A 26,788-nucleotide genomic window follows, 5' to 3' on the forward strand; every position below is an offset into this window, starting at 1 on the left:
TATTATTTGGCCTTGGTGTTCATGACAACACAATGTAGTGATTGAGCGAGTTTATGTACTCTCTTCAGAAGGTGTTTCAAGGCCCCTTTAAGTATAGGACACCAGAGAGGGGCAATGTGAAAGTGCCTTGGCGATGACTGTCTTGGTTTAGAGGTTTCATGCATTAGTTTGGTAAGGTGCCAGGTCAGTGTGGCATTCCACTTGCTGTTTTGCATGAGTGGCTGTGAAGGGAGCTCATTTAGCAGCATCTGCAGCATCGAAACGCATTCAACAGCTGTCGGCTGACTCTGTGCTGATAAGCACTACTGATTCGCAGTGTGTGAACAGTAATGCTGCAGGGGTCTGGTCAATGTGACATGAGATGCCATCATGGCCTGTTAGGCAGTTTTGACTGCTCTGCATTGCCAGGTTGGAGCTCCAAAGATTTTGTCTAATTTACTTTCCACTGTACTCCGTTATGCTCAGAAGCAGACCTTATTCACAAGATGCTTGTCTTGAATATTTTTTGTTTTCTTTCACAATGTGTTGTTATGAATGAGTCGGTTTATGAACAGTTTTGCTTGGGAACCGAAGCGTCTGTATTGAATGACGCACAACTGTATATGCTGTTCGTGTCGATACCTTGCAGGTACCTCCGGCCTGAGACAGCACAAGGAATTTTTGTGAACTTCAAGCGTCTGCTGGAGTTCAATCAAGGCCGCCTACCTTTTGCTGCGGCTCAGATTGGCAACGCATTCCGTAATGAGATCTCACCACGGTCTGGACTCATTCGGGTTCGGTAAGTCCAGCAATACGATCCCTGTGTTAGAAAGGTGCTTATACATTGTTGCACAGGAAAAAAAAAAATGATAAAAACTGATTCTCTGTCAAAAAGGGCCAAAGTGTGGATGTTTAAAAGGTTGTAGCTTTGCACTGAATGTGCAAGTTCCATGCAGATGTATGTCTCTCAAGATGCCTTAGTGGTAAATTTTATTTGGTGTATTGTTGATGAGATTGCACTCAACAGCTTGACATATTGCTTTATTTTTCTGCAACCTGTTGTTCCGGATTATATCAGCACATCAGCAACGGCAAGCTAAAGCATAATGCATGCAAGTTCGAGAGTCCTTGATCTTGTTTGTAGAATCAGCATAATCAGGAATAGGTTGCTGCATTCAATGTTGTAAATTCATCACAGGTTGCATTGAGCCCTGGTTGAGCTAGCACACACTCTGACCAGTGTTCTTATTCCTCTAACGGTCGCATCTTGCAAGATAAATGGAATCGAGCTGGGTTGATGAAGCTGTGTTCTTTTTCCTTCCCTAGTGAGTTCACCATGGCTGAGATTGAGCACTTTGTGGACCCATCAGACAAGGCACACCCCAAGTTTGCTTCTGTGAGAAACTTGGAAATGGTTCTCTACTCGGCTTGCAACCAAATGGATGGGCAGCCAGCACAAAAGATCACCATTGGACAGGCCGTTGAGAAGGTAGGGGAGTGGTTTCTGTCCAGAACGTGAGCATTTCCGCGACAATATTTTAGAGTTTGTAGCATAGCTTGCTTAAAACCATGTTCATGGAAACATTTTTTTGTTCACATTACAAATATTTTTTGTCGTCTTTGTGAAGTAAAGATACATGACAAAGCATTCTTTGGTCAGGCTAGTGCTAGTACAGTTGTAATTTTTTATTAAAGGACCCTGAGGACATACTAATGTTGGCTGTATCGATGAAATACCACGCTCTAATCCCAAAGATTTTACTGGAAATGGAGCTGCTATAAGCTAAAAAAGTAAAAAAAAAAATAAAAAATCGATGTACATGTCTCACCGTAAGCATCCGATTTTGCAAGTCATATGCTTGCGGTGTCGACTCTTGATTTTTCAGCCACAAATTCCGCAGGCTACGCTATTCCACCATTCACTTTAAATCGGTGGTAACCCATCCTTTTCAGTAAGGACTTCAAGAATTCGAATCGACTGGTGGGAATTTGTTTCAATCCAATTTTCTCTGTGATAAATGCATCTTTTGCTGCCATGCAAACATCAGCATACCTGGAAAGAGCCAAAGAATCAGTTTTTGCTGAGAATGGTGATTGCTCAGTGCAGAGGGAACTGTCATAAGGAACTAGAGAAATGTGCTTTCTGGATTATTGTTCTGTTTGTGTAGCCCAGATATGCTGTCAGCACTTTCATGAGCCACTCTGACCATGGTGCAGGGTCTGGTGGCCAACGAGACTCTGGGCTACTTCCTGGCCCGCATCCAGTTGTTCCTGGTGCGTGTGGGTGTTGACCCCGCACGACTCCGATTCCGGCAGCACATGGGCAACGAGATGGCTCACTACGCCTGTGACTGCTGGGATGCCGAGTGCAAGACTTCCTATGTTAGTGCCCTGCAGTCTCTTCTCCTCCCTCTTGCACCCACTTGGTGTGAACAGTTTCGTGGGGTGGCCTAACAAACCTCAAGCTCAGGGAGTCTCCAGGGGTTTTCGAGTAATTTTTCTGCTTGGGTGTACTGGAACATTTCTATGTAGGACTCGCTGGCAGTTGGAGTTACTTCAAATCAAATCAAAGGTTTATTTTGCACTTCATACAAAGAAATGCAGGGCACAGGGACAAAAAAGCTTGTCAGAAGACAGCTTGACAGGGCCCCTGCGCCCTTACAAATTTCTGGCGTACAGTGCAACAAAAAGCATCACTAAAGACTTGAATAACATGACATAATTACCACAATCAAAACGAAATTAGGTACACAAAAGAACTACTACAAAGATTTAGTTGTTTTGACCTTGAGGAGTGATCAGTTGCAGACACATTTATTAAAAATTCAACAGATACGTCTTAAGTTCGGCCGGTTTCATGCTGTGTACATTTACATTTTTTGAGATTAACTCATTTAAAAGCCTGCTTATACGATTTTCAATGCTGTTCCACCCCTGACTCGTCCTAGAAAACGGAACCAACCATGATTCCTGGTTCCGAAGAGAATATTGCACGTCAGGAGGCCGTTTCAGATTAAACAGTGATAGATATGCCTTATTATTGAATTTCAGGCATGTCTTATATCGCGTTATCAGTCGGTAGCTGTACAAGTTAGTGAACGGTAAAACGTTGTACGCTTGAAAAAGAGGCATTGATGGTGCGTCCCAAGACACTCCCGCAACTTGCCGGAGAGCTTTTTTCTGTAATATGTGGATTCTATTAATATTTACCTTTGATGTTGTACTCCAAACTAAAGAGCAGTAGTCTATTTGGGATGAAAAAAGGCAATTATATACCTGAAGTTTAAGCCTTGCAGGTAAGACATGACGGCAGTTACACAGTACTCCAACTACTTTCGCCAAATTAGCAAGGACATAGTTCACATGCGAGTTCCATACCAAATGTTCATTAAATATGACACCGAGCACCTTAGTCTCTGGTACAAGTGCAATCTTGTCTGACCCAATATAGAGGTCAGACAAAAAGTAAAAGGTCAGTAAAAAGGATTGCCTTAGTCTTTTTAGTGTTAATATGGAGTGAGTTTGCTTGGCTCCAACGGTGTAACGCCTCAAGGGTGGCATTGGCTGCATCATGAAGATCGTCAAGGCTGTCAGACCTTATAAATACGCTCGTGTCGTCTGCATAGATAATGAAGGAAGCATGGTCTGTGATGTTTACAATATCATTTATATATAAATTGAATAACAAAGGTCCTAAGACACTACCTTGTGGAACACCGGCTTTCAGGAATTCCGGAGTAGAATAGTCCTCATATATTACGACGGATTGTTGCCTGTTTGTGAGATAAGATTTCAGGAGATTTATTGATACTCCCCAAAAGCCATAGTGTTCTAGTTTCGCTAAAAGTGTTTCGTGATTCAAAGAATCAAAGGCTTTTGAGAAGTCTACAAAAATACCAATAATTAGCTCCTTTGCTTCTAAAGATTTTATTATGATTTCCTTTTGTGTTAATAAAGCAAGTTCGGTCGACATTCCTTTTCGAAAACCAAACTGGCATGGGGATATTAAACTGTGTTTTTCGCAAAAGGAATTCATTTTAGTGCAAATAATTTTTTCTAGTCCTTTGGAAAAGGCAGGGAGGACCGAAATTGGCCTATAATTTGAAAAGTTGTTCTTATCACCTGATTTGTATATCACTACGACCTTTGCATGCTTCATGTCTTCTGGAAATATGCCGGATGTCATGGACAGGTTAAAAATGTGGGCAAGAACCGACAAAATGTGTTCTAAAGCGAACTTCACTGGTTTTATTTTGAGACCGTCAATGTCTCTAGCTTTACTGTTTTTTAATCCGAGAAACGCTGCGCAAATTTCACTATTTGTCGTTGGAGAGAAGAAAGCGCTGTCTTTGTTGGAGGCGCATAAGTACGGAAGGTAGGACATATTATGTTTGCTATCTGCTAGGTTAACGAAATAGGAATTAAAGGCATCTGCTAGAGGCTTTCCTGTAAGAGTATTGCCGTTGCACTGTATTTCTAGAATTGGTTTGCTGGATTTACTTCGATTTAAGAGCAGGTTTAACGTGCTCCACAATTCGTCAGCATGAGCAATGTGAGCTCTTGCGAACAGATTGTTGAAGTACGCACGCTTGGCATTTCGGAGAACGTTCGTGACAGTATTTCTAAATTTTTTAAACTGAACCAGGTCTTCTTTTTTTCTAGATTTGATAAATTTGGCGTACATGTGGGTTTTCTTGTGTATCATTTCAAGGCACTCGCGCGTAATCCATGGCTTACGTAACTTTTTGCACTTTTTTATTCTTTTCAGGGGAAAAGACTGAATATATGTCAGTGAAAATTGACATAAACTTCCTGTAAGCGTCATTTACGCAGTTGCAATTGTATACCGGTGCCCAGTCTGCCATAGAAAGCTCGTACTTAAATTTGTCAAGAGTATTTGGGGTTATATCTTGTATAAAGAAAGTGTCTGAAGCGGCCAGTGTTTTTTTGGTGCAGTTTGTTTTCCAGAACATGTATATCGGTAAATGGTCGCTAAGAGAAGTCTCTATAACACCACACTCTGCATCTACGTAGCATTGAGTTATGAACATGTCAATGAGGCTCTCAGAGTCTGTTGTAATACGTGTCGGTTCGGTAATGACATTTCTGAAGTTATTTGATTCCAGTAACAACAACAATTCACTAGATGGGCTTCCTTGCTGTAGTATATTGATGTTCAGATCACCACCTATAACAAGTGCCAGTTTGTTTTCATTCGCATAACTTAAAAGTTTTTCCATAAATTGGAAGAAGCTGCCTTCGTTGCCATTTGGAGGACGATAAAGAACAACGAACAAACTATTTCCACAGTGCACCGACAAGGCTTCATAGTTTACACACGAAATACTAAAAGCTGGAAATATGCTTGCTGAATGGGAATTTTCAATCAGCATCGCCACACCACCACCGCGTCTATTCTGCCTGTTTAGGAAGAAACTCGAATACCCCGGCAGGTTTAGCACATCGTACTCGGATGTATACCAGGTTTCTGTCACCATCAGGACGTGGAACCTAAAAGATAAAGCTGGTAGAAAGGCTATCAGTTCGTCATGCTTATTCTTCGCTGACTGCATGTTGCAGTGAAAAAAACTGATGTGCTTGCCAACCCCGGGGTAGACGAAATCTTGTTGCTTAATCATTGCAATTCTTTAAGCAATGAGGTAAATACATTGATACATGACTGGAGTTCAGGCATCTTATGAACACATGTATGGTAATCTCGGGACAGCGTGTGGCAACGTTGGAAAGCAAGATGTACTGAGAAGAAAAACGTACTACAGCGCTTATTTCGGTGCAAAGAACAAAGGCTCCAGTGTCAATGCATGTCTCAAAAAATGCACATTGTTTGCTTGGCTTGATAACGTAAAACGAGTGGTCGCAAGTATACACGTACAATTTAAAATGGGAAGAACGGGCACAGCACTGACAATGCTTATCAAGAGATGAAGTTGGTGTCAGATAAAAGGTCAGGAGTAAAACAACTAGGTGCGTTTTACAGTTCACTCTGTTGTAGGTCGCGTCGCTGGCGACTTTGGTACACAAGACAAAGAAAAGAAAGCTTCAGGAGGAACTTACAATCTTATCTACGTCAGCTGAGCTGGTAATCCTGATTGACGGAAGTTGGTCACTTTCTCGAGCGTAAATTTTGCCATTACGCACCCACACATACTTCCAATGTGCTTCACGTTTGCGCGCCGTTGCGAGGCCCAGGAGCCGTTTCAATTCTGGGCAAAGATGTTCATTCACGAACACCAGCTCTTCTGTTTCGAAACCGAGGTCAGAGCAGTTTAGCCTCAGACGCCGACACTTTTCCAGAAGGCTGTCTCGCAGTTGCCTACGGGCGAACTGAACGATTATGTTTGTCTTGTCAGAGTTCATGATCGGCACGCGGTGAATGACTTCAATGTCAGCAGGAAGCACTGGTACATTAACTTTTTCACCAATTTTTGCGACCAATTCGTGAAGGTTCTCTTCCACTTTGCGTGGAATGCCCTTTATTTCCACGTTCTTGATTCGAGAATATTGCTCTACTCCAAGGATCCTATCCTCGTGCGTTTTCACCTTACGAGCTAGTTCTTCACACATCGTCTCTAGTTTAGTATTAGCAACTTTCAGCTCCTTGTTTTCAGCTTTAATTTCCTCGTATTCCGCACTCATGAAGCTTAAACTCTGTTTTATTTCTCTCATTTCCTTCCTAAGTTCTCTTTCAAAGCTCTCCTTAAAATCTTTTAACTCCGCTCGTAGCTCACGTTTCACTTCGTCAACCAATGCAGCTATTTCTTTAGACACCATGGTTCAGGAACAAAATCACAAATTGGCAGCAGTGGCAGCAGAAAAAAAAAAAGAAAAGAAGCTCGAAATTCGCACAAACCTGCGTGTAAGGGGCGTACTGTAAGTCCGATCGGAGCCTCTTGCTGCCACTGCCGCCAAATGCCGGTTTCCGGTGATGCTTGATGTTTTATACCGACGCTGCGATGAAGGGACCAATGGCATGTGATTCTAGGCAGTCACGAGGCAACCCGTGAAAAGTGCGTCGTGTGTCCGGCGCAGATTTGGCACCGTGATATGGCACAGTAGATCTTGAACACCCACAGCCAGCTTCAGTTGAAAGTCGTGTTGCCGGGAATCCTACGTGTAAGGGGCGTACTGTAGTTGCACTATATGGTTGTGGGACAGCACCGTTGCGCAGCGCGGGTGGTGCTATCCCACCTGCCTTGCCGCTTGCCGTTATTTTGCTTAGTGAAGTTTAGTCATGGGTTTGGTGAAAAGTAAAATGAGTGTCTGTCACTCCATGGAGCCAGCGCAACCTACTGGCACGCATAGTTCGTGGCTGTCACGGATCGGGGAATAGAGACTAGCCTGCTTCACATTTGTGCATCCTGGGGGGCATCTACAGCTGAGGGTGGTCTGACAAAGCAGTAATCTGAGGTGCATGAAACTGCATGATCACAGCCACGAAGCTGTGAAAGATCCCTGCATTCTATCAGGATTCGAACTTCTGACATCTATGACATTCCGCCATTTTTGGTGTGAGTTCTTTTGTAATCAGTGGCAAGGTGAAGGAAGTCATTGTTATGAAAGGACTGATCTGTGGCAGACTGGAAGAATGGCCATGAAACATTTGCCTGTCTTTATTTGCTTAAAGCCTCATAGGAGTGGTCAACTGGCACCAGTGCAGCTATGCTCTAGCCGGGGGTGTCTCCACTCTTAAAAGAGCCATAGCTGCAAAGGATGCATGCGTAGCATGGCATGCGAAGTCAGCAGAATGGGCGGACATTCCGAAACAGCATAGGGTTCCCTTGCATTAAACTTTTGACTCCAGGACATGGTTAAAATTACTGCTAACAGCATGCCTGTGTTGCCCCGAAGTCACTCCTGTGGCTGCAAGGCAGGGGGCTAGCATGCTTCCATCGGGGCAACGTGGCTGGCCAAACAACATAATCGATCGACTCAGCACAATCAGCAGACATCTATCAGACTGCGCATGTGTCGTTAGTGTATAGCATTTCAAGAAAAGGTTGAGAGATACCACATAGTACTAGTATAGAAGTAGTGGCAAGAATCTGCAGATTAAAAAAACTAAGCAAGAAAGTTTGGCACGTATAGGCCTTTCCAGTGTATGCAGCAAACCTTGACAATTAAGTTGGACCTTCAATACATTGATTAAATTTGCTTGCGGAGTAAGATATCTTACTCATCAACAATGACTTTGGCAACCGAAGAGGAGGAAGAAAGAAGGAAGGGCGCCCCTGGGGCATCTAGTGAAAAGCCTAACTTGACCTTTCTTTCCTGCTTTCATCTCCTGAACCTTTTTCCCCTTTTCTTCGTTATCAAAATTGATTTATTTTGTTTTCTTGGCACTATGCCCTTTTCTTTTATTTTTAATTAGATTTTCTTCATCACCCGCAATACATTAGTGGTGCGGGCAAGGTCTTCTTTTATCGATCTCAACCTACATTATGTATGTATGTAAATCTTACCTTCTGGTTAGCACATACTACGTGAAAATGACCTATGTTTGCCTGTAGCCTGTAGCTGTTTGATATGTGCATCAGTCATTATGTGCATGTCTGCTCAGGGCTGGGTCGAGTGCGTCGGCTGTGCAGACCGTTCCTGCTTTGACCTGAGCCAGCACACCAAGGCCACAGGTGTACGCCTCGTAGCTGAGAAGACACTGCCACAGCCAATATCCTTTTGATGTGGTTATTAGCACGGTGGCATCTATGGGAGCAACTTGAACCGGTGGCATCCCTACCCATGTCGCATATAGCCAGCCACCAGCTAGAAAAAAATTTCCGTTTCCTCAGGCAAGAGCTGTCACCCGATAAAACAGTAGGCTTTTTTTAGAATTTTTCTTGCATCGACAAGGAATTCTTTCTGTGTGCTATTACTTCATTTGTTGGTGTAAACCTAGATCTCAATTTCATTAAGTGTTTGGCGTTATATTGCCTTGTGCATAGGGTTACTATACAGCAATTCTAGTTTATTCGGAAAACTGAAATTGAATCAGTAAGGGAATGAGCGGGCGAACTAATAAGGTCATAGTCATAAGCAGCGTGCATTCACGTCTTCTGAAGACAGTAAGAAAATAAAACTTTTTCAGAAGGGGAGGGGGTATCTCAATATATCCGTCCTTATTTGCCTTATGTTTGCACCATTTTGCGCTTATTTTTTCCTGAATCAGTGTATTCCCACTCATTACCATATAGGTTGCCAAGCTCGGTTCGCAGTAACCGTGATTGGTGGCATAACCGTGGTTTGGTCTGACGTGTGAACAGCAGTAACCACAGTTAGCGAAAACCGTGGTTACCTTAACCGCGATTAAGCGGGCCCATGTGACAATAGTATTACTCAGGAGAAGCCCCCCTCTCTATAAGTTTGTATCTGAAAGCTGAATGCTCAGCACGTGATCTTTTGTGTAATGATCCTTTGAGATAGTCTTGTTTGTAAGTGTGCAGTTTTGAGTTTTATGCATGGTGTGTCTGGTGGTTTCCTTGATTCTCGAGCTGATGCCAGTACAAGACTGTTGATGTGGTGGAAGCCGTCCCCAACAAGGCAGCCCTGGGCAAGCAGTTCAAGAAGGAAGCCAAGCCAGTTTCAGACGCGCTGGCAGCTCTCAGTCACGAGCAGATTGACCTACTGGAGAAGGAGATAAATGAGCAAGGGTGAGCTTTCTGCATTGAAGCTCAGCTACAGATTGTTGTTGTTTTGTCTAACGTGCTTATTAGAGTGCTATGCGCTAGCTTGCCTTTGGATCTGCATGGCTGCACTTATGTGTATGTTTTTGTTGCTTTACTGATTGTGTTTCATCATGCAGTACAACAACCTCAATTGTGTGTTTGTGTTGCATAGCCCTACATGTTCCGTAACTTGAAATCCTCAGTTAACAAAAATTGATATCGTTTTTTCCTGAAGTACACACATACACCTTTAAGCACGGACCCAAATGTAGCCATAAAAGTACGGAGGAAAATTTTGCACCTTTTTTTAAGAGTTTACAGTTTAAAGCACATTTAATCCTTCTGAAAAATTACACCCGAGGTCTGTGCAACTCTGTTTACATGCTTGTGAACAAAGTGCCACAGTTAAATTGGTAGTGATGCATATTTTTTTGTTCCATGTCTGTTCATGTCCCATATATCGAGCATTTAGGTCAAGAAGTTTTCTCATTGTCGCGGGTCTTTGTTTGCTTTCTTCCTGTTTTCATTCTCTTCTCTTCCCTTCTTTCATGAAGGTGCCCATTGTCTCTGTGCAGGGGTTCTGAGCTCTCAGTGGGCGACTCAAAGGTGACCATCACAAAGGACATGGTGCAAGTGAAACGCTATCAAAAGACTGTGCATGGTACGCTTGTGTCTGGCTCCCTACAAGTGCTCCTTTTACATCTTTTAGTGGTCATTTTACTTTTCTTTTTTTACATCCTCTTTTTGGCACCTTTGGCCTGCATGTGTATGCCTGGCCCTTAAATACATATAGGAGAACTTGGCTCAGTGGGTACATACTCAAGTTCAAGTGCCAATTGATAACTCTTGAGCGCTAGCTCAGGATTTTTTGTGTCCTAGCAGAGCAGTCACAGTGGTACCAGTCAGCTGTTGACAATGCAAAGTGCTTGAAGCTGAAGGGGCTGTTGTAGATCTTCCAGCACACATGACCTCCTCTTCTGTGCAGTGGATGAACTGGTGCCTGGTGTTATCGAGCCGTCATTTGGCATTGGCCGTATCATGTATGCCATCTTTGAGCACAGTTTCCGTGTCCGGGAAGGAGATGAGCAAAGGACGGTGAGTGAAACGTCCCGTTTAGTGAGATTGCCTCTGAGGAACTTCCTCCAAATAGTGATCCATGTGCAAGCCTTGCAAATGCAGAGCTTGGTACTCTTATTATTGTCTTGCCGTGATATGCTGGAAAAAAAACTGGCTTCATGTTGTCAGTGGAATGTGATAACCTCTCAGGGAATGTTTAATTCTTCGTTTTGGTTCTTTTAGAATTTAAAAAAGGTGCTGTCCATATCTAATGAATAGTACTCTTTATATGCTACAGTTCTCAATGCTGCCTAATGTGAGCAGAAAAGTAGTATACCTGGAAAAAAAATTTTCTAGCAGTTTAACCTTCTTTGTCATGATTAAGGCTATTCGCACATGTTTTCTGGGGAATTCTAAAGGATTTCCTGTGCATTTTTTCATTGGCTTGCAGTACTTTTCCCTGCCAGCAGCTGTTGCACCACTGAAGTGTTCTGTGCTGCCACTCAGCAACAACCCAGACTTCAACAAGTTTGTACAGCAGATATGTGAGTTTTCATTGTGCATTGTAACCTGTGATGTTGCTGAGAAGTCCTGCTAGCAATGAGATACTGTCATCCTTTATTTGAATGGTTAATCGCTTTGTAAGCAGCCTTCTGCATCCCATCAATTCCCTGCAATCCTCTCTGGCAAGCAGATCTTTTTGTTTCAAGATTGTAGTAGTTGTTTCTCGTGGTTTACGCTTGCTCATCACGTAATTAGCCTTTATCATCGCAGCTTGTGGTAGTATCATCTCTCAGTGCAAGTCCCAGATTCAGGGCCAGTTTATTTTGTTGTTGAATAGTAGAGAGGTCATTTCGGAAATGACATTTGTAAGGGAGGATGAGGGCAAATTGATCTTCTACTTGTAGGTTTGTTTTTGAGGAAGCATTTTGTTGTCTTTGGCATATCTGTTTGCCTTCTGTTTTACAGGGGAGGCTTGTAAGTCATTCACAGGGTCTGTGTTTGCTGGGGTGCAAAGAGTGGCGTCTGTCTCTCTACACTGCTTGACAGCAGTGCGCAAGAAGCCAACACAATGCACAGTTATAAAAGCACTGTTGCTAGTCGCTTTCCAGGGCACGAACAGCATGACTTCTCACAACAAACTGCTCATTACCGGATTTACTCGCATAATAGGCACACCCTGAACTTGGCACTGTGATGAATACTGCATTTACACTATTGCAAGCTGACGCCTTGCCTCCCCTCCCCCCCATCTTTATTTTAACAATGTTTTTGCTGAACTGACTACTAGTCCTCACTAGGGCTGCTGCCGTTGCAGCTGCTGCGGACCCACAGCACGTACAACGACACCGTGTGGAACAGCCGCACACAGTTTTCAGACATGCTCATTTTAAACGTCTGTTTGGAAAGCTTCATCTCCAGCCAGAAACGTTCCCGACTTAGGCCCACGAAAACCTCGGTGCTTGAAGTCTCGTACAAAAATTTAGGCATGCCGCAGTCGCAACTGCCACACTTCTTGGCCACGTCAAATTTCCGACCTGCTGCACGCTTGCCGTGTTCGAGAGCAAACTCCTAGCCGTGTAGCTATTAAGGTGCTTGCCCGTCGTGCTAAAACAGCAACACTCGGCGGTAAAGCCACAACTACGATAAACTATCACGCTACCACAGGTCCCGGCACTTTGGCAACCACAAAAAAAAAAAAACAGAGCTGTTGATGCTGATGGCGGTATGGATAGCGAAAGCTCACGGTGGAGGAAAACTTTGATGATGATGATGAGCTTGGCCTTAGGCGCCCTTCGTGGGCAGCGCCTGGAAGCTGCTGTGCGCATGTGTGGCCTTCACGATTAAGCACCCATTGCTTACAGCCGGAGCTGATCGCGAAGGCCACGGCGCGTGCATTTCGAAGGCTATTCCCGCGTGTCGTGCAAAGTTTCGGTGCGGCCCTTACACAGATTTTTTTTTTGTTTAATATTTCCTTCGGGAAAACAGGGTGCGGCCCGTACACGGGTGCATTTATGCGGTATGTTCAATTTTGCGAGTTGAAAAATTTCCGGAAATTTTACCCCGCGTAATAGGCGCACCCTGAACTTTGAGCCGGATTTTCAGGAAAAAAAGCGCGCCTATTATGCGAGTAAATTCGGTAATTCTCCTGCATGCACTAAAAGGACACAGACCCCAGCCAAGGGAGGTTCATTTCTGCAAAAAAGCTGGCGGGTTGACTGCCCTCAGATTGACAATGCTCAGATTTAGTGTTAGCTTTCCATCATTTGAGCACTGTCCATGTATGACATCTTGACTCATTTTAACGCGAGAGTGTTAGTACACCTATGTCGGAAAAAATTGTTCATCATCGGCCGCAGTGGTGGCGGCACTGGCGACTGCGTGAAGGCTCGTAGCTGCAGTGACTAGAGTAGCAACCAAGGTGGGCCACCTAGGTCATGTGACCTTGCGGCATCACCACAACCTCCCAACCGGATTGTGAGCAAACTGCCCACTGTGGCAGGTGGCACTTGAATTAATGATAGGTCGCAAGAGGTTTCTTGGGAACTGTCCCCTGGGGGGCAGGTGGCAGTTAAATTAATACAGTAATCCCTTCTTATAACGAAATTGCTTTACTCGAAATATCGCTTTATTCGAAATTTCTTCCGGTCCCAACCCAAGCGCACGCATTTTAAGCCGCATTACTCGAAGCGCACGAAGAGCTTGGCCCGCTTAGAGCGAAGTGGCGAGCGAAGGAATCGCCACCACCGAGCGTAGGCATCGCCGCCGTGGCGGCGACCCTTTGCGCATGCAGTGCCAAATTAATACCGCCGACGAATTAGACTCATGCAGGCATAGAACAAGCCACAAAAGTACCAAACCCACGATCAATGACCTGCCTAGCAACGGGCACCAAGAGAGTGCCGAGTGTCCCCTGCTCAGCGGGGCCAAATTCCATGGTGCAGTGCGCCCGAACCGTTAATCTTGGTCGGAAGCGCATTCCTGGTGTTCACCATGACAGAATCCACACAAAAATAAAGTTTTCCTCGCGCTTTGCGATGCCAGAAAACTGCGGTGTCTTGGATGCGGAAAAGTGGCCGGTCATGCTCGATTCGCGCCATTGGACTAGACGAAAGGTCTAAATGCGTGGTAGGGTGACAGAATTTTGTTGTTATGGCGGGGACACGTGTGCAAAAAGCGAGCACGATTTACCACGGCGCAAAGTTGCGAACGGCGCCGCAGCGTCCAAACGCAGCTCGCCGCCTATGTCCAACCTGCTAGATATCAATGGCAGCAACGACGGGAAGCGGGAGCCAATGTGAGCGCGGAGAACGGCAGTGTCATGATGACGTAGGGCACACTCCTTTGAGCCGGGCCGGCCTGCCCACGGCCGGTCTCGATGCGCTCGCGCGTCGAGACCGGTCGTTTCCTGCCAGCCTTGATGCCGGCTGCCAGCGTCTGAAAACATGATAGTATTGTTTTTTCAAGTTCATAGCAAGCCCTGGGATAGATTAATGTAAAAAATGGATCATTTTTGACGATCGTTGGCCAATACCGAGTTGCTGGTAGTAGAGGTGATGACTGTGATACAAATTTCATCCAATAGCCGCTTTGGTACTGCTCCTGCCTCATGCAGTTCGCCTGCCGTCTGCTAGCTCCTTTGCTGAAGGCGTCGTGGAAGTCTTACGTATCTTTTATTATGGGACTAGTTGAGAGTAAAGGGGTGCCGAGTGTAGCGCCTTTATTTGAGTGCTGTCCAGTTCCAAAGCGCTAACAGCTGCGGCATCAATGCAAAACCGGCTAGGCTTAGCGGCGACCAGGGCAGTCAGGGAGCAGCGCACAGTTTGTCACCCGGCGTTTCTGCAGGCGGCGGCGTTGCCGAAAGCTCCGCTCTTGCACAGGCATGCTGTCGTTGCTCGAATCTAGGAGGCAGACTTTATGGTAGCATGGCTGCTTTGTATTTTCTTGTGCGAATGTGAAGTAAGCCGAGCCTGCCGGCCTGTCGATCAGCCTGGATCCCGTCTGGATCACAAAATTGAGCTAAAGCTTGTTCTTGATATAGATAATAAACTCTGGTATAAGAAATTTGAAAACTGTATCATCTTTGAGGATCGCTGACCAATACTGAGTTGCTGGTAAAAGTAACAAATGTGCTACGAGCAAATTTTGTAGCGAAAGCTACATTGTCCACGAACGTGCGATTGCACTGTGGCAGTGCTCGGAGGAGGCACAGAGACCGACCTTGAGCCGTTGCCTAGCAACCGCCGCAGCTGGCGGACGCCGCAGTTGTGGCAGTTGTGTCCTCGCAGTTGTGGCGCAATTAAATCTCGACTGTTTCAGCTTTTTTTCTAGCGGTCGCTTATATCGAATTATCGCTTATAACGAATTTTTTCGCCATCCCGCTGACTTCGTTTATAATGAGGGATTACTGTAATTGGTCGTGAGAAGTTGCTCAGGAAGAGCAACCTCGTGTCATACCCTTAAAGTGAAGCTTAAGTGTCCCCTCCAAGTTTTTTCTTTCTTTAATGAAGGGGATGGGAATAATCTGCAGGAGAATTGAAGAATGCATGAATCAGAATGTATTAGTTTTTCTCGGCACAAAAACACATGGACAAAAGAAAGCAGGCATGGTGCATCACCTGTGTCATTCCCTTTTTTTTTTGTTACTTTTGTCCTTCTTGCCTCGGTAAAATATGAGAGGAGATTGGAGTTGTATTTTCCTAGTTAGAGTGCAGGGTTCTTTATTTTAATATGCCATTTTGACAGGCACAAAGACATGTAGATTGTAAATGTAGCAGAAATATAGGAAATCTGGGTACTATAAATGCCATATTTACTCACGCAGTTTGTGCATTTTTTTTTTCTTTAAGGCTTCAGAAAGGGAGTGCGTTGTGAGCCACAGCACAGCCCTTGCTTTTTCTCAAGCCACACTTTCTATTGTTTGGACAATGAGCGATCTCCTCCTTAATAAAATGCTGTAGTTGCTGCTCCTTAATTCAAATTAACAAATGTGGAAGGAACCAAGAAAATAGAGCCATTTGGCTCGTAAGCAGGGGAAATGGGTGCTGTGCTGTTCTACCTGTCACTAAAGCATTCAAGCTGACGAAGTAAAATAAACCAACTAGCTTGCTTGCAGTGCATTGCATGTGGTTTAATGAGTTTTTTTATTTCCTTGCAGCATCTGCACTGACACAGCATGACGTGGCACACAAGATTGATGATAGCAGCGGATCCATAGGTCGGCGCTATGCCCGCACTGATGAGGTGGCAGTGCCATATGGCATCACTGTGGACTTTGACACCTTGCGAGAGCCACACACAGCCACCCTACGTGAACGAGACTCCATGTTACAAGTGCGGTGTCCGGTAAGTCAGCTCCACTACTTTGGTTTAGAACGTGTCTACTTATTTATTAAGCAGGCTGTTACTGCACAGGTGTGAACTGACATCACTCTGGTGTCACAGCGTGGTGCAAAATGAACTGGCACTACTCAGGTGCTGCCATGTCCAAGCAAGCCTCAAAGACATCCGCAGTGACAGCGTTTTGCATTGGGCCCATGTGACACCAAGGTCATGTTATTCAGTACAACGAAAGGCGAGAGTTCTTGGTCAGTGAGTGGAAGCCGAATTTGAGGGTAGACAGGGTGTTGCTACAAGTTGTTTTTAGAGTGTTGAGGCCTGTCCTTTTACATTTTTGTAGTTTTCAATGCAAAGTGCATCATTTGCACTGACATAACGTATATTGTTATGTTAGTGCATTCTTGAAATCTGAGTGGCAGACGAAACATTAAAAAGACAATACTGGCTTTGATATTTATGAAAGCCATGAGTATAAATATGTTAATATATTTCGCATGAACAAATCGAGTGTAAGACTAGTTGGGACATGGGGATGAAATCGGTGATTTATTATCATCTGTTTTTTGGTCCATTGTGCAGTTGGAGGACCTGGCTCCCTTGGTGCAAGACCTTGTGCGTGGAAAGGTCACCTGGGACCATGTTTGCTCGGTCTACCCAAAATTCGAGCAGCAGGAAGTCACTAAAGCACAATGATAATGTGTATAGGCTGACTGCTGACTGGCCTACTTTTGAGGCTTTTGTTAAATCAGTTTTCACAAAAGCACTGCACCTAGCACTGGGTGCATTTCAAGGACTCCCTCTCATTAGGTCTTCACTGGTGTCTTCCCTTTGCGAACTCGGTTATAGAAAAGGGACTAGCTCTGTTCATTCTTGGCCATCTTCAGCTACATACCTGCTTGCCAATCAGCACCAGTCGTATTGGCATGTTTGAAGCACTATTTCAGAATATGTTCATGCATCTCCTTGTGCCCATTTCTTTGTGATCAGTGTGCTGGAGAAACCAAATATTTTTTATTAGGTTAATTTTTGCACTTGAGCACAATTGCTTGCGGCAAATAAATTTAAAGAGCAAAGAACGATGGCATTGCTGCACCATGTGAACGTACCAAATTGTAAGGTTCTTTTACTGGCCCTGCGAATTAGTTCACTCTATCTGTGCTGACTTATTTTTGCTACAAGTGCTCCTCACAACTTTACTGATGGAAGCGGCACAACTTTTTATATTCAGTAAAGAATTTGACTGGCTGAAGTATTGCTGCTTTCTTAGTCCTCATGTCGCAGATCTTTGTCTCTAACTGGCATTCTACTAGAACAAAAGCTTGACTCTTCCAGTCTTCATGCACAGCTCTTGTATGTTTGTTGTCAACCAACTTTGCATGTGCCAGCTCGGGGGGCTGAAATAGCTCAGCCTTGTAAACATTCGTGGGGGATACTTAGAGCAGTGGAGAGGTGCAGTTTGTGTGTTTTTCAACTTGGAAACTTCCAAGTACTTCTTTTCTACTTAGGCGTTGGTACACATTCACTTGGTACTCTGCTCTCTGACTGGCACTACACCTGCTGGTAGAGGAACAAAGGAATTAGTATGAAAGTGATGGTGCTGGGATGTTGAGCATTGCACATTTCTAATTTATGAATAAATTAAACTGTCTCAGTTGTATCTACTTCAGTATATGTGCTTGGCTACTCTACAAATGCATTTAATCTTTAGGTTGCTGCTGTAGTGGTCTTGCCTTGATCACTGGGTGTCACATCCAGATAGAGCTTTTCTTGTATGGAAATTTGCTCGTGTCATTCACTTATCCTAAAAATGGCTGGGGTTTAAAGTGGCTTGAACCTAGCTGTACAAGCAAAAGCTCTGTTAAGCATGGTCTCCATTGTCTCAAATAAGATTTCAAGGTCAAAGGCCAAGTTCAGGTACCCAATGGTCATAGTCATATGATCACGTGGTCATACTGCCATAGCTTGGGTCATACCACCACGCAGTTGGATAGAAGGTCATTGTTGATGTGGCGCCCACTGTCTCAAATCAAATGTCGAGGGTCAAGGTCAGGTGCCGAATAGCCATAATCATATGATCACATGGTCATACTACCATAGCTTGGGCGATACCACCACGCAGTTAAGTTTGGTTTGATCTTGTGAAGCATTGAAGGTCATAGTCTCATCCACTTCGAAATCTGAAGTTGTACCCCATGGAGTAGAGCTTTCGCTCTAAAGGAATTGCTTCTGTTTTATGTGCATGTTCTCAAAAGTGGACTTGGTCATATTCATGGCGCTTCAGTACTGGCAATATAAGCAGCTTGTCCTTTGAAAGTGCCATAGCTTTGGTAACACCCTGCACTAACATCCTCTACAAGTCTTTTTGCTCAAGCTCAGTGCACAGAGTAGCTGCGATTCTTTTTAATGCTATCGTTCTTCATTGCCCATCATGTTGGCCTTTCCTTCGGGTCTTATGAGCTGCACTGCTTTTGTAAAAATGAAGTTTCAACTAGCTCAGTCACAATACCTTCTTAAAGGACTGTAGACATTAAGTATTGCTGGCGTGTTTTCTTATTTCTTGTCATGAAATTGGCACTTTGCAGCATGGCTTATATAGTGTGTCCAAAAAAACAAAATTCATATAAAGCCTGCGTACGTAACCATGTTTCATAACTGTGACATCATCATGGTTTCGCCTTTATAGCATCCAGTTGGCCTCAGGAAAAGGGCCGTGAATGAGTAGCCACGAGCTTTGCCTCTGTATAGTGTTGCGATTGGCTTGTGGTGTGTTATACAGATAACCTTGATTTGTTTTAATTTTATCCTTGCAGTTATATGGCTTCCAGTCAGTGTGTGTGAGCCCACAGAGCTTGGCACTGGCACTTTCACCAGCCGTAAACGCTTGTGTTGAGTCGGTAAAGAATGCATCAGTAAAGGAGCTAGGACGCATGTCATCCTTCACTAAGGAAGGCCAGAAAATGGCCGACATGGGCTACTCATGCAGCATTAATGTCTCTTGCAGTACATCACCAGGCATGAATGCATGAAGACTGGCTCAGTGTGTGCACATATGACACCTGTGCTTGCAATGCGTTAAGTGTGCTGTTTGAGTATCATACTGTGAGCTGTGAGCTTAGCTTGAAACTTGCTGTCATGTGTTAGGGTGTGTAGTGACTTTTTGTTTTGGAAGCAAGTACCAAAGAAAATCTTTTTTTTTCAACAGAAGTAATTGTAGCATCCACTACTAGGCAGGGAAAGTTTTAGTGGAAAGTGGAGTAGTGTTGCTCTTCAAATAATGTGGCATGCAGGTAGTATAAACCAGTGCTGAGCATACTTCAGAATCAATAGCATGGGAGAAGTAAATACCGAAATTCGGTAGAAAGCCACATTGCATTAGAAGCCAGCTGAGCTATTGTTTTGGCACTCAATATATTTTGCTTAAGCTGCTCTCAGTTGCGGACAAGGAAAGTGGACGTGAGGAATATGTGGCTATCCACGTCTGCTTAGAAATGAAATTGCCAGGCACTGAAATCAAAGCATATTCAGCATATACTGTGCAGCTTTCTCCACACGTGTTATTTTGAATGTAGATTTCCTTCGCTTTATTATTACAAAAGTTGTGTCTCTCGACACCCCCAGACATCGAGTACTCCTAAAATATTGTATGATATTATATGTTGCTGATTTGGCCTGTTTTTTAAGCCAAGTTGAGTTTTATGCAAGCCTACAGTAAAGCGCGTATTGGGTGGCTGGTTTACAGCCTATGGTGAGAGGTGAAAAAAGTTTCTGTGGCTGAACTCAGCTGAGCCAAGATATACAGAGCTAAAGTTCTGTTAAGCTCTGAGGCTAAAAAACAGCGCAAACGGGGACGAAGCAGAGAGAGGGACACGACGCTCTCTCTGCTTCATCCCCGTTTGCACTGTTTTTTAGCCTCAGATCATGCACCAACCAGCCCAAATTTCCACCCTTTTGAAGTACTTCTGTTAAGCATAGTTTTACACAGTTTAGCTTTGATTCATCTTTATTTCAAGACTTCATCGAGAGCAAACCACGTGATGCATCACGTGCCACAAGTGCAAGAGCGAGAGGCGGACATAATTGCCAAGTGGAAGATCGAATCACGTGACGCATCACATGCCACAACTGGCAAGGAGGAGCTGGCAGCGGCTTACGTGACTGCCAAGCGCGCAGCTGGGTCAACGAAGGGGAAGATGAAGATCGAGGCATCTGCGCCACGCGCGATTTTGCACATGCAGCGTGCCTCCTGTTAGAGGTCAAATGTAAGAGCCAGGTGACCTTCAAACTCGGCTTGGGAGGAGTAGAGTTTTTTGCTCTAAAAAAAATTGTGGCTTCTTTCGTGGTCGAAAGTGGGTGCAAGCATTGCCGGGAAGGCGCAGTGCATTCTGGGACTGCTCCGTCCAGGTCTTTAGGCGTGGCGCACGTTCTTCCGCGAGCCAATCCTAGGGGAAGAACGCGCACCTCCCTGGAAGACGTGGAGGGAGCCGTGCTGTAATGTGCTGGGCCTCTTCTGCATTTCATGTTTTCTCGCGGTGGCCAAAAGGTTGGGACGCTCGGCTCAGTAGCCGGAGTACTTGGTTTCGAACCCGGCCGCTGCGGCCACGTTTCTGTGGAGGCGCAAGGCGCCCGTGTGCTGTGCGATGTCAGTGCGGGTTCAAGAATCGCAAGGGGTCTAATTACTCGGGAGCCCTCTGCTATGGCACCTCTCCTTCCTCCCTAACCGAACGGTGTGGTTGTGTGTCCACCGAGATGTGATACAGTTAATGCGCATTTCCTTTCCTGAAAAACCAATTTTTCACTTCCGATAGGTTCGAACCCGGCAGCGTTTTGATGGAGGCGGAAGGCTACCATGTGCTGTGCAACGTCAGCGCACGCATACTGTGAAGATCCACACGGAGGCGAAATCATTCAGGAGCCCTCTACCAGTGCTATCTAAAAGTTTCTAGGTGGCTTTGCCTCCATTGGGGCACCTCTCTCTCACTCCCACTTTCCTTCTTTCAAGGCGCCGTTGAGGTGTCCACCGAAAAGTGAGATAGTTGCTGCGCCTTTCGTTTTATAATTTCTTCCGCTGGTTGGACGCGTTAAGCAGTAGTTGTGTTGACCTGGGAGGCACGCGGTGTAGTGTTCGTCACTAAAAAAAAATCATGGGGGCACTTTGTTGACCTAAAGTGCGGCGAGGCGAAAGCCTTAAGCGCGGTGTTGCTGCTTGTGTCACTGATGTGTGGTTAAGATGTTAAGCTTCGCCTCTAAGAGTGGAACGCGACAGCGTCTTGCAACGCTGCCAGGGAGAGAGAGAGAATAAGCTTTATTTATAGTCTTTGAAGAGGAAGGCTCCCTTCTGGCGCAGGTGGGCTACTGTCTCTTGGAGGCCTTGATCTTTTGGATCTCGGTGACCTGGTCGGCTCTCTCTGTGAGCAACTTTTGTTACTGTCAATGTTGAACTATATGTCTTCTATATAACTTATAACGTTGCACGATTATTTTTAATGTTTATGTAAGGCTCCGATGTAACATATACGTTTTTGCTACTTACGCAGTGCTTAAAGTCAGGGGGGTCTTGGGCGGTCTCAGACCCCCCCACCAGTATTGAGAAGGGATCTGGGACCGCATGTGCTAGAGTGCATGAATCGGAAGCAGGCGACCATTTTTTATTCTTTGTGTCAATGGTAGTTGGTACATTTCTTCTCTATCATTTCTAAATTTGTATTACGATTTTCAGTAAGAACCATTAACATGGTTTCTAAAACTTAACGCGGATAAAAATAATACAAGTTGGCAACACTACCAAAAGCTGGAAGAAAAAGGGAAATCCATGCCCTCCACCATGAGTCGGTTTAGAGCTGACCACTAGTTTAGCTCCAAGGCTATACGACAACACACAGCAACAACGAACACACTGGCAGAGCGTAGGGATAGTTTGTTTCAGGTATATGTGTAATTGAGCAAACAATGGCCTTTAGAAATAATTTCAGCGCTTTGTATAAAGCGACATGTAAAACATGCCGCCATCCACTTTCTCTCTCTCCATCTTTATTTCCCTCTCCACCTGCCCTCGAATAATTGAGACCCCCCTTTCTGTGGAGCCAATCTTTAAGCACTGGATTCCTACTTAACGTTTTTCTAACACGATGTTCAGTGCTAACTTGGTTTTAACGCTGGTCACGCTACATGAGCCATGGGAGTGCTTTTCTAGCTTCCCCTTTTGTTCCGTCGAGCGCTGATGTCTCCATCGTCAACGGCAGTTGTGTGGTCGTTCCTGATGCTTGGTCAGGGCTCAGGCGCCGACCGTGAGCGTGCAGTGGGCGAGAGTGTTCGCACGCGTGGGGCCGAACCGCGAGCGAGCCGTGCTGAGCGCCTTATTATTGTCTCCAACCCGTTCTCTGGGTCGGCCGCGCACGCTGGGCAGGTTCGCAGCTGGCCGCCGACTGGCGTGCCTTCGCAGGGCGAGCAGATATCGCGTTCTCCCGACAGCCCAGCATTCAACACGCAGTCACTGGGCGGAAGAGAGAGGTGCTTGTTATTCGAGACTGTGCGGGTGTCCTTTTGCGTCGCAGTCATTTTACATTTGAAGCTTCGGTCGTAGATATAATCCATCTGACCACCAAAAAAAAAAAATGGCTGAGGCTTAGCTAAGGTTAAGCCTAGTCAGATGCGAAGCATATTGATGGCTAGGCTTGGTAAAGTTCCTCGCTTTGTTCTTCAGTTGTTGTAGAACGTTGTCGCCGAGCCGCATATTGAGCACGCCGCTTAGCCAGACGTTCATCCCGCTCTTCATCGGTCTCTGTGGCACGCTGAAGCTTTCGCTTCTCGTTCAAATCAGCCCTGCTTCTAGGCGGCATCCCAACACCTGGCCGTAAGTGCCCGGAGAGTTGTTGTTGTTGTGACTGAGAGAAGGATGAAGAGGAAATTGCACGGGCCTGCTACTGGCTCGAGCCAAGCCACCACCGCTGCCACGTGCAGATAAAGGAGAGTTAAAAGATCAGAGGAAAGAGAAAAAGGAAAGAAAAGACGCGCGTCGCAGCAACAACTGCGTCCGCCGGAGCGGACGCTGCTCAAAAAGAAGCGGCCGAAGCCGCGCTCGCCGAAGCGAGAACAGATACTCGAGGCAAGCTCAGCTTTATACCGCTGCTGTAGCGTCACGTGGTCAGCTGCAGCGCCTCTGATGTGAAGCCTCCACCGCCGCGGCCGACCGCGCGAGCCGGCAGCCCATGTCTCCTCTGCTGTGACGTCATGTTGTCACGTGGTCAGCCGCCGCGCCTCTGATGTGGAGCCTCCACCGCCGCGGCATAGGCCGCGGCCGACCGCGCGAGCCGGCAGCCCATCTCTCCTCTGCTGTGACGTCATGTTGTCACGTGGTGTCACGTGGTCACGCTAAAGGTCAATGGTAGCTCCACCGCCGCGCTCGACGGGCTGTAGTGTAGCTCTAGTAATATGCTTTGCATAAAATTAAAGAAAGGATAGGGAAGAAACATTTGCAAATAGTCATGAAGAATATGGCGTAATCTTTCCTAAGAAATATTCGAGTGACAAAAAAGAGCATAGCTGATATAAAACATTCCTACTGCTTAAGTGAAACGTTTGAATTCTTCGACCTTAAAAATTTCGAGAGACGTGGTGGCGAAATTATCGCGAGGTCAGCAAAATATAACTATATCGAAACAATGAAGGAAGTCAACAGTCACCGATACCGAGCAACATAGGGGAGTATCTCTATCTCAAGGATCAAAAAACTGAAGGGGACACTTAAGCTGCACCTTAAATGGGCTCTGAAAGGGGCTCGCAATAAGGGTGCGGTATTCCTGGAATGTTAATGATGCCCCTTCGCGAATATCCTCCAGCAACAATTTTTTTAAATGCATTTTGTAGAAGTTGAGTTACCTGCAGTCAAAATTTGAATGTCAGCGTCTTCGCGCCTTTCTCTTTCCTCTCGTCACTTTTTGCACGCTGAAAGGTCGGCGCTCCTACGCCCCCCCCCCCCCCCCCCCCCATCGGGGGACGCGCGCGGGAATTCCCCGAGGAGCACAGCTTCCTGACCCTCCGGAGCGACACTGCTGACTGGCGGCGGCCATGGTAGCTGCGTGACCCCTTTTTAAAGGGACACTGAGGAGAAATTGAAGTTGGCTTGTATCGACAGAATACCAGCTCCTGATTACAAAAACGCCACTCATACTGACAACAAAGCTCTTGTAACGTAGAAAAGAGCAAGAACCAAAATACAGGTATCGCCGCCACAGGCCAAACTCGCAAGTACAAGCGTCATGACGTCATATAACAAAACAGTGTTGCTAGAACCAATGGTTCTAGCAACGCTAGGACACGAGAAGCACAAATCACTGAGGCGCAGCCAATGCATGCGCAAATCTCCTTGACGTCGCCAGATGGCGCCACGTGCCGGGCAGCTACGCGCTCGCCTGAAGCATCGGAACCAATCAGCGCCTGCTCGCCGGCGTTAGGCGGGCTCCCGGTATTCCGCTAGCGGTATCAAGGTACACGGTATGCTAAAGGTGTCTATTTGCGAGAACTTCGTTGACGACTTCGAAAACGAGATCCATCGTAACGCTTGCAAAACGCCGGTGCAAACGTAAGCGAAGCGACTGTAGCGACGGCCGCAATAGCCGATAGATGCCTTCAACGTGCGGCCGGCGGTAGCTTTCTTTTCGGCTGCTGCTAGGCCGCACTGCTGGCAGTCAGAAATCACGGAGTCTGCATCACGTCATGTCACGTCATGTTTCACGTCACTTAGTCCTCTGTCGTCATAGCCGAATCCCAAGTTTGAATCACAGCGGCGGGAAAAACCTTTTCAACTTCGAATCCAAATTTCTTAGAAATAAATGCATTTTTCGCTGCCGGCCAAGTGGCAACAAAGCCATGACATGCCGAACTATCGGATTTTGCTATAAAAATATATTAATAGTGCTCTCCTCAGTGTCCCTTTAATCTAAGCAGTAGCCTCCTCTGAACAGAATTACGCAGGAGGGTGCGATGGACGACGGCGCGGACATGAAAAAGTCGCCGGAAAGGACTTTCGCGCGCGATTGTGGCTTTTGTGCAGCATGTTGAAGTGTATTACTTGGCTTTGCTGTTCATGTCGAGAGAATATAGTGATTGGGCGGGTTTATGTTCTCTTCAGGAAAATATTTCAAAGCCCCTTTAAGGGAATGACGCGATAGCCTTAGTGAGTTAATGCCACATATGCGGAATTGGTCATTTTGTATTTTACAGTCATAGATCCCTGGGAGTCCTCATACCACTCCTGGCGCAGTGGTGCAGCGGTTAAGCTATGCGCCACTGCCCTGCGATGGTAGGTGCTGCCACCGGTCGGGCTTGTGAGGTCCAGGTTGATTCTCTTGAGCAACCAGTTGAGACCAATCGTTAATTGTTATCGGCCACAGTGGGTGGCTTGGGCAGGTTGTGATGACATCACAAGATCACGTGATATATGTGGCCTGCCTAGGTTGTTTTCTGGGTATTTTTCGCTCACGCCGACGACGACGCCGGGTTTTCCGCTGACGGGACCCAAAACGCTTAAAAAGGGAAGCTGCAATGGTTTTTTGTTAATTCAAGGATATTCAAGACTTTGAATATATGAAGCTTCTAGATAAAGCATGCCAAGTACTTTTGCCCTAGATTTTAAAATGGTGACATAACCGCGTATTGAACCCGCGACGTTGTTCAGGCTTCTTCTCAGTGCGTTGGAGAAGTCCGGGGAAACTTGTGATGACGTCATTGCTGCCGAAATTTCCGCTCTTCACGCACATACCGCCATGCGTTGTCCGATGTCGCCAAACAATGATTCGTGGGTTTCACCTTGGGTAGTGCCGGTTCTCTTCCTTGGAGCAAGCGTTTCTTCTCTGGAAACGTAGCGCAACCGTACGTGACGTCATCATTGCGACCTCTGCCCGTCGGAACACTGCAGAGAAGCCTGAACGCCTGAATGGCGGTTACTCATCACTTCAAATGCTAGCAGAAAAAGACTTCGCATGCTTTATCTGCACGCTTCACACATTCGACCCCTTTAAGCTCGTCGAATTCTAAAACCTGTTCAATTGCCCTTTAAGAACAAACAACTTTTGAAACCTATCAATAGGGACCCATCGCCGGAAGACATTGTTCTTATCCTGAATGAAACCCACATATTCATAAGTCATTATTTCATCTTGATATAATGATTACTAATGATGTCGGCTTGATTCAAAATAGGTGATGACGATGATCACCTACATGATCATCATTACATGATGTACAGACGTCTTGTGGCTGTCACAAGTGGTACGCAGTTCCCACACAGCGTGAAGATTGTATGAAGCTGTCATTTCCTCGTAAATGAAAAAAGCTGCAAAGACAGCAACAATGTTGTTTTCGTCGACGGAGCCAAATATAACCACATTGTCGCGTGAGTTGAATGAGATAAACCATCCCACCTGAGAACCTCATAGGCCTCATACGAGCAATGGGAAGTAGCCCTGACCAGTAATGGTCTGTAACATCAACGTCAGACCATGCGACGGGTCCAGACATCAGCGCAAGCCACCGGAGTCCTGAACTAAGGAGTCTACCCACCTAACTTGTCAAACATTTTAAAACCAGTAAAGCTTTATCTCTCCCTCTCTTGCATGCAAGGCATAGCTGGTCAGCTGTTGAGTATGAGTTGCACTCAAAGCTGAAAATTAACTAAGAAGTGAAAACAGGGACATGATGCGACGATGATATCGTCGGATAAGCAGTGAAACTACGTA

At 45.7% G+C, this 26,788-nt stretch overlaps 1 protein-coding gene across 1 annotated transcript in view; it reads left to right on the plus strand.

The window, feature by feature from the left end:
- GlyRS (glycine--tRNA ligase) overlaps positions 1 to 17,977 on the plus strand; it is a 30,887-nt gene extending 12,910 nt beyond the window's left edge. The window contains exons 8-17 of the mRNA XM_089543348.1: positions 629 to 778; positions 1,306 to 1,468; positions 2,197 to 2,361; positions 8,558 to 8,665; positions 9,499 to 9,644; positions 10,235 to 10,320; positions 10,645 to 10,754; positions 11,167 to 11,260; positions 15,874 to 16,061; positions 16,635 to 17,977. Coding sequence (XP_089399474.1) covers positions 629 to 778; positions 1,306 to 1,468; positions 2,197 to 2,361; positions 8,558 to 8,665; positions 9,499 to 9,644; positions 10,235 to 10,320; positions 10,645 to 10,754; positions 11,167 to 11,260; positions 15,874 to 16,061; positions 16,635 to 16,748 — 1,324 coding nt within the window. The 3' untranslated portion in view covers positions 16,749 to 17,977. The remainder of the gene's footprint in view (positions 1 to 628; positions 779 to 1,305; positions 1,469 to 2,196; positions 2,362 to 8,557; positions 8,666 to 9,498; positions 9,645 to 10,234; positions 10,321 to 10,644; positions 10,755 to 11,166; positions 11,261 to 15,873; positions 16,062 to 16,634) is intronic.
- The last annotated feature ends 8,811 nt before the right edge of the window (positions 17,978 to 26,788 follow it).

Source organism: Amblyomma mixtum, chromosome 5 (assembly GCF_055824585.1).
Source record: "Amblyomma mixtum isolate Tamu chromosome 5, ASM5582458v1, whole genome shotgun sequence".
In the NCBI taxonomy this organism is placed as follows: domain Eukaryota; kingdom Metazoa; phylum Arthropoda; class Arachnida; order Ixodida; family Ixodidae; genus Amblyomma; species Amblyomma mixtum.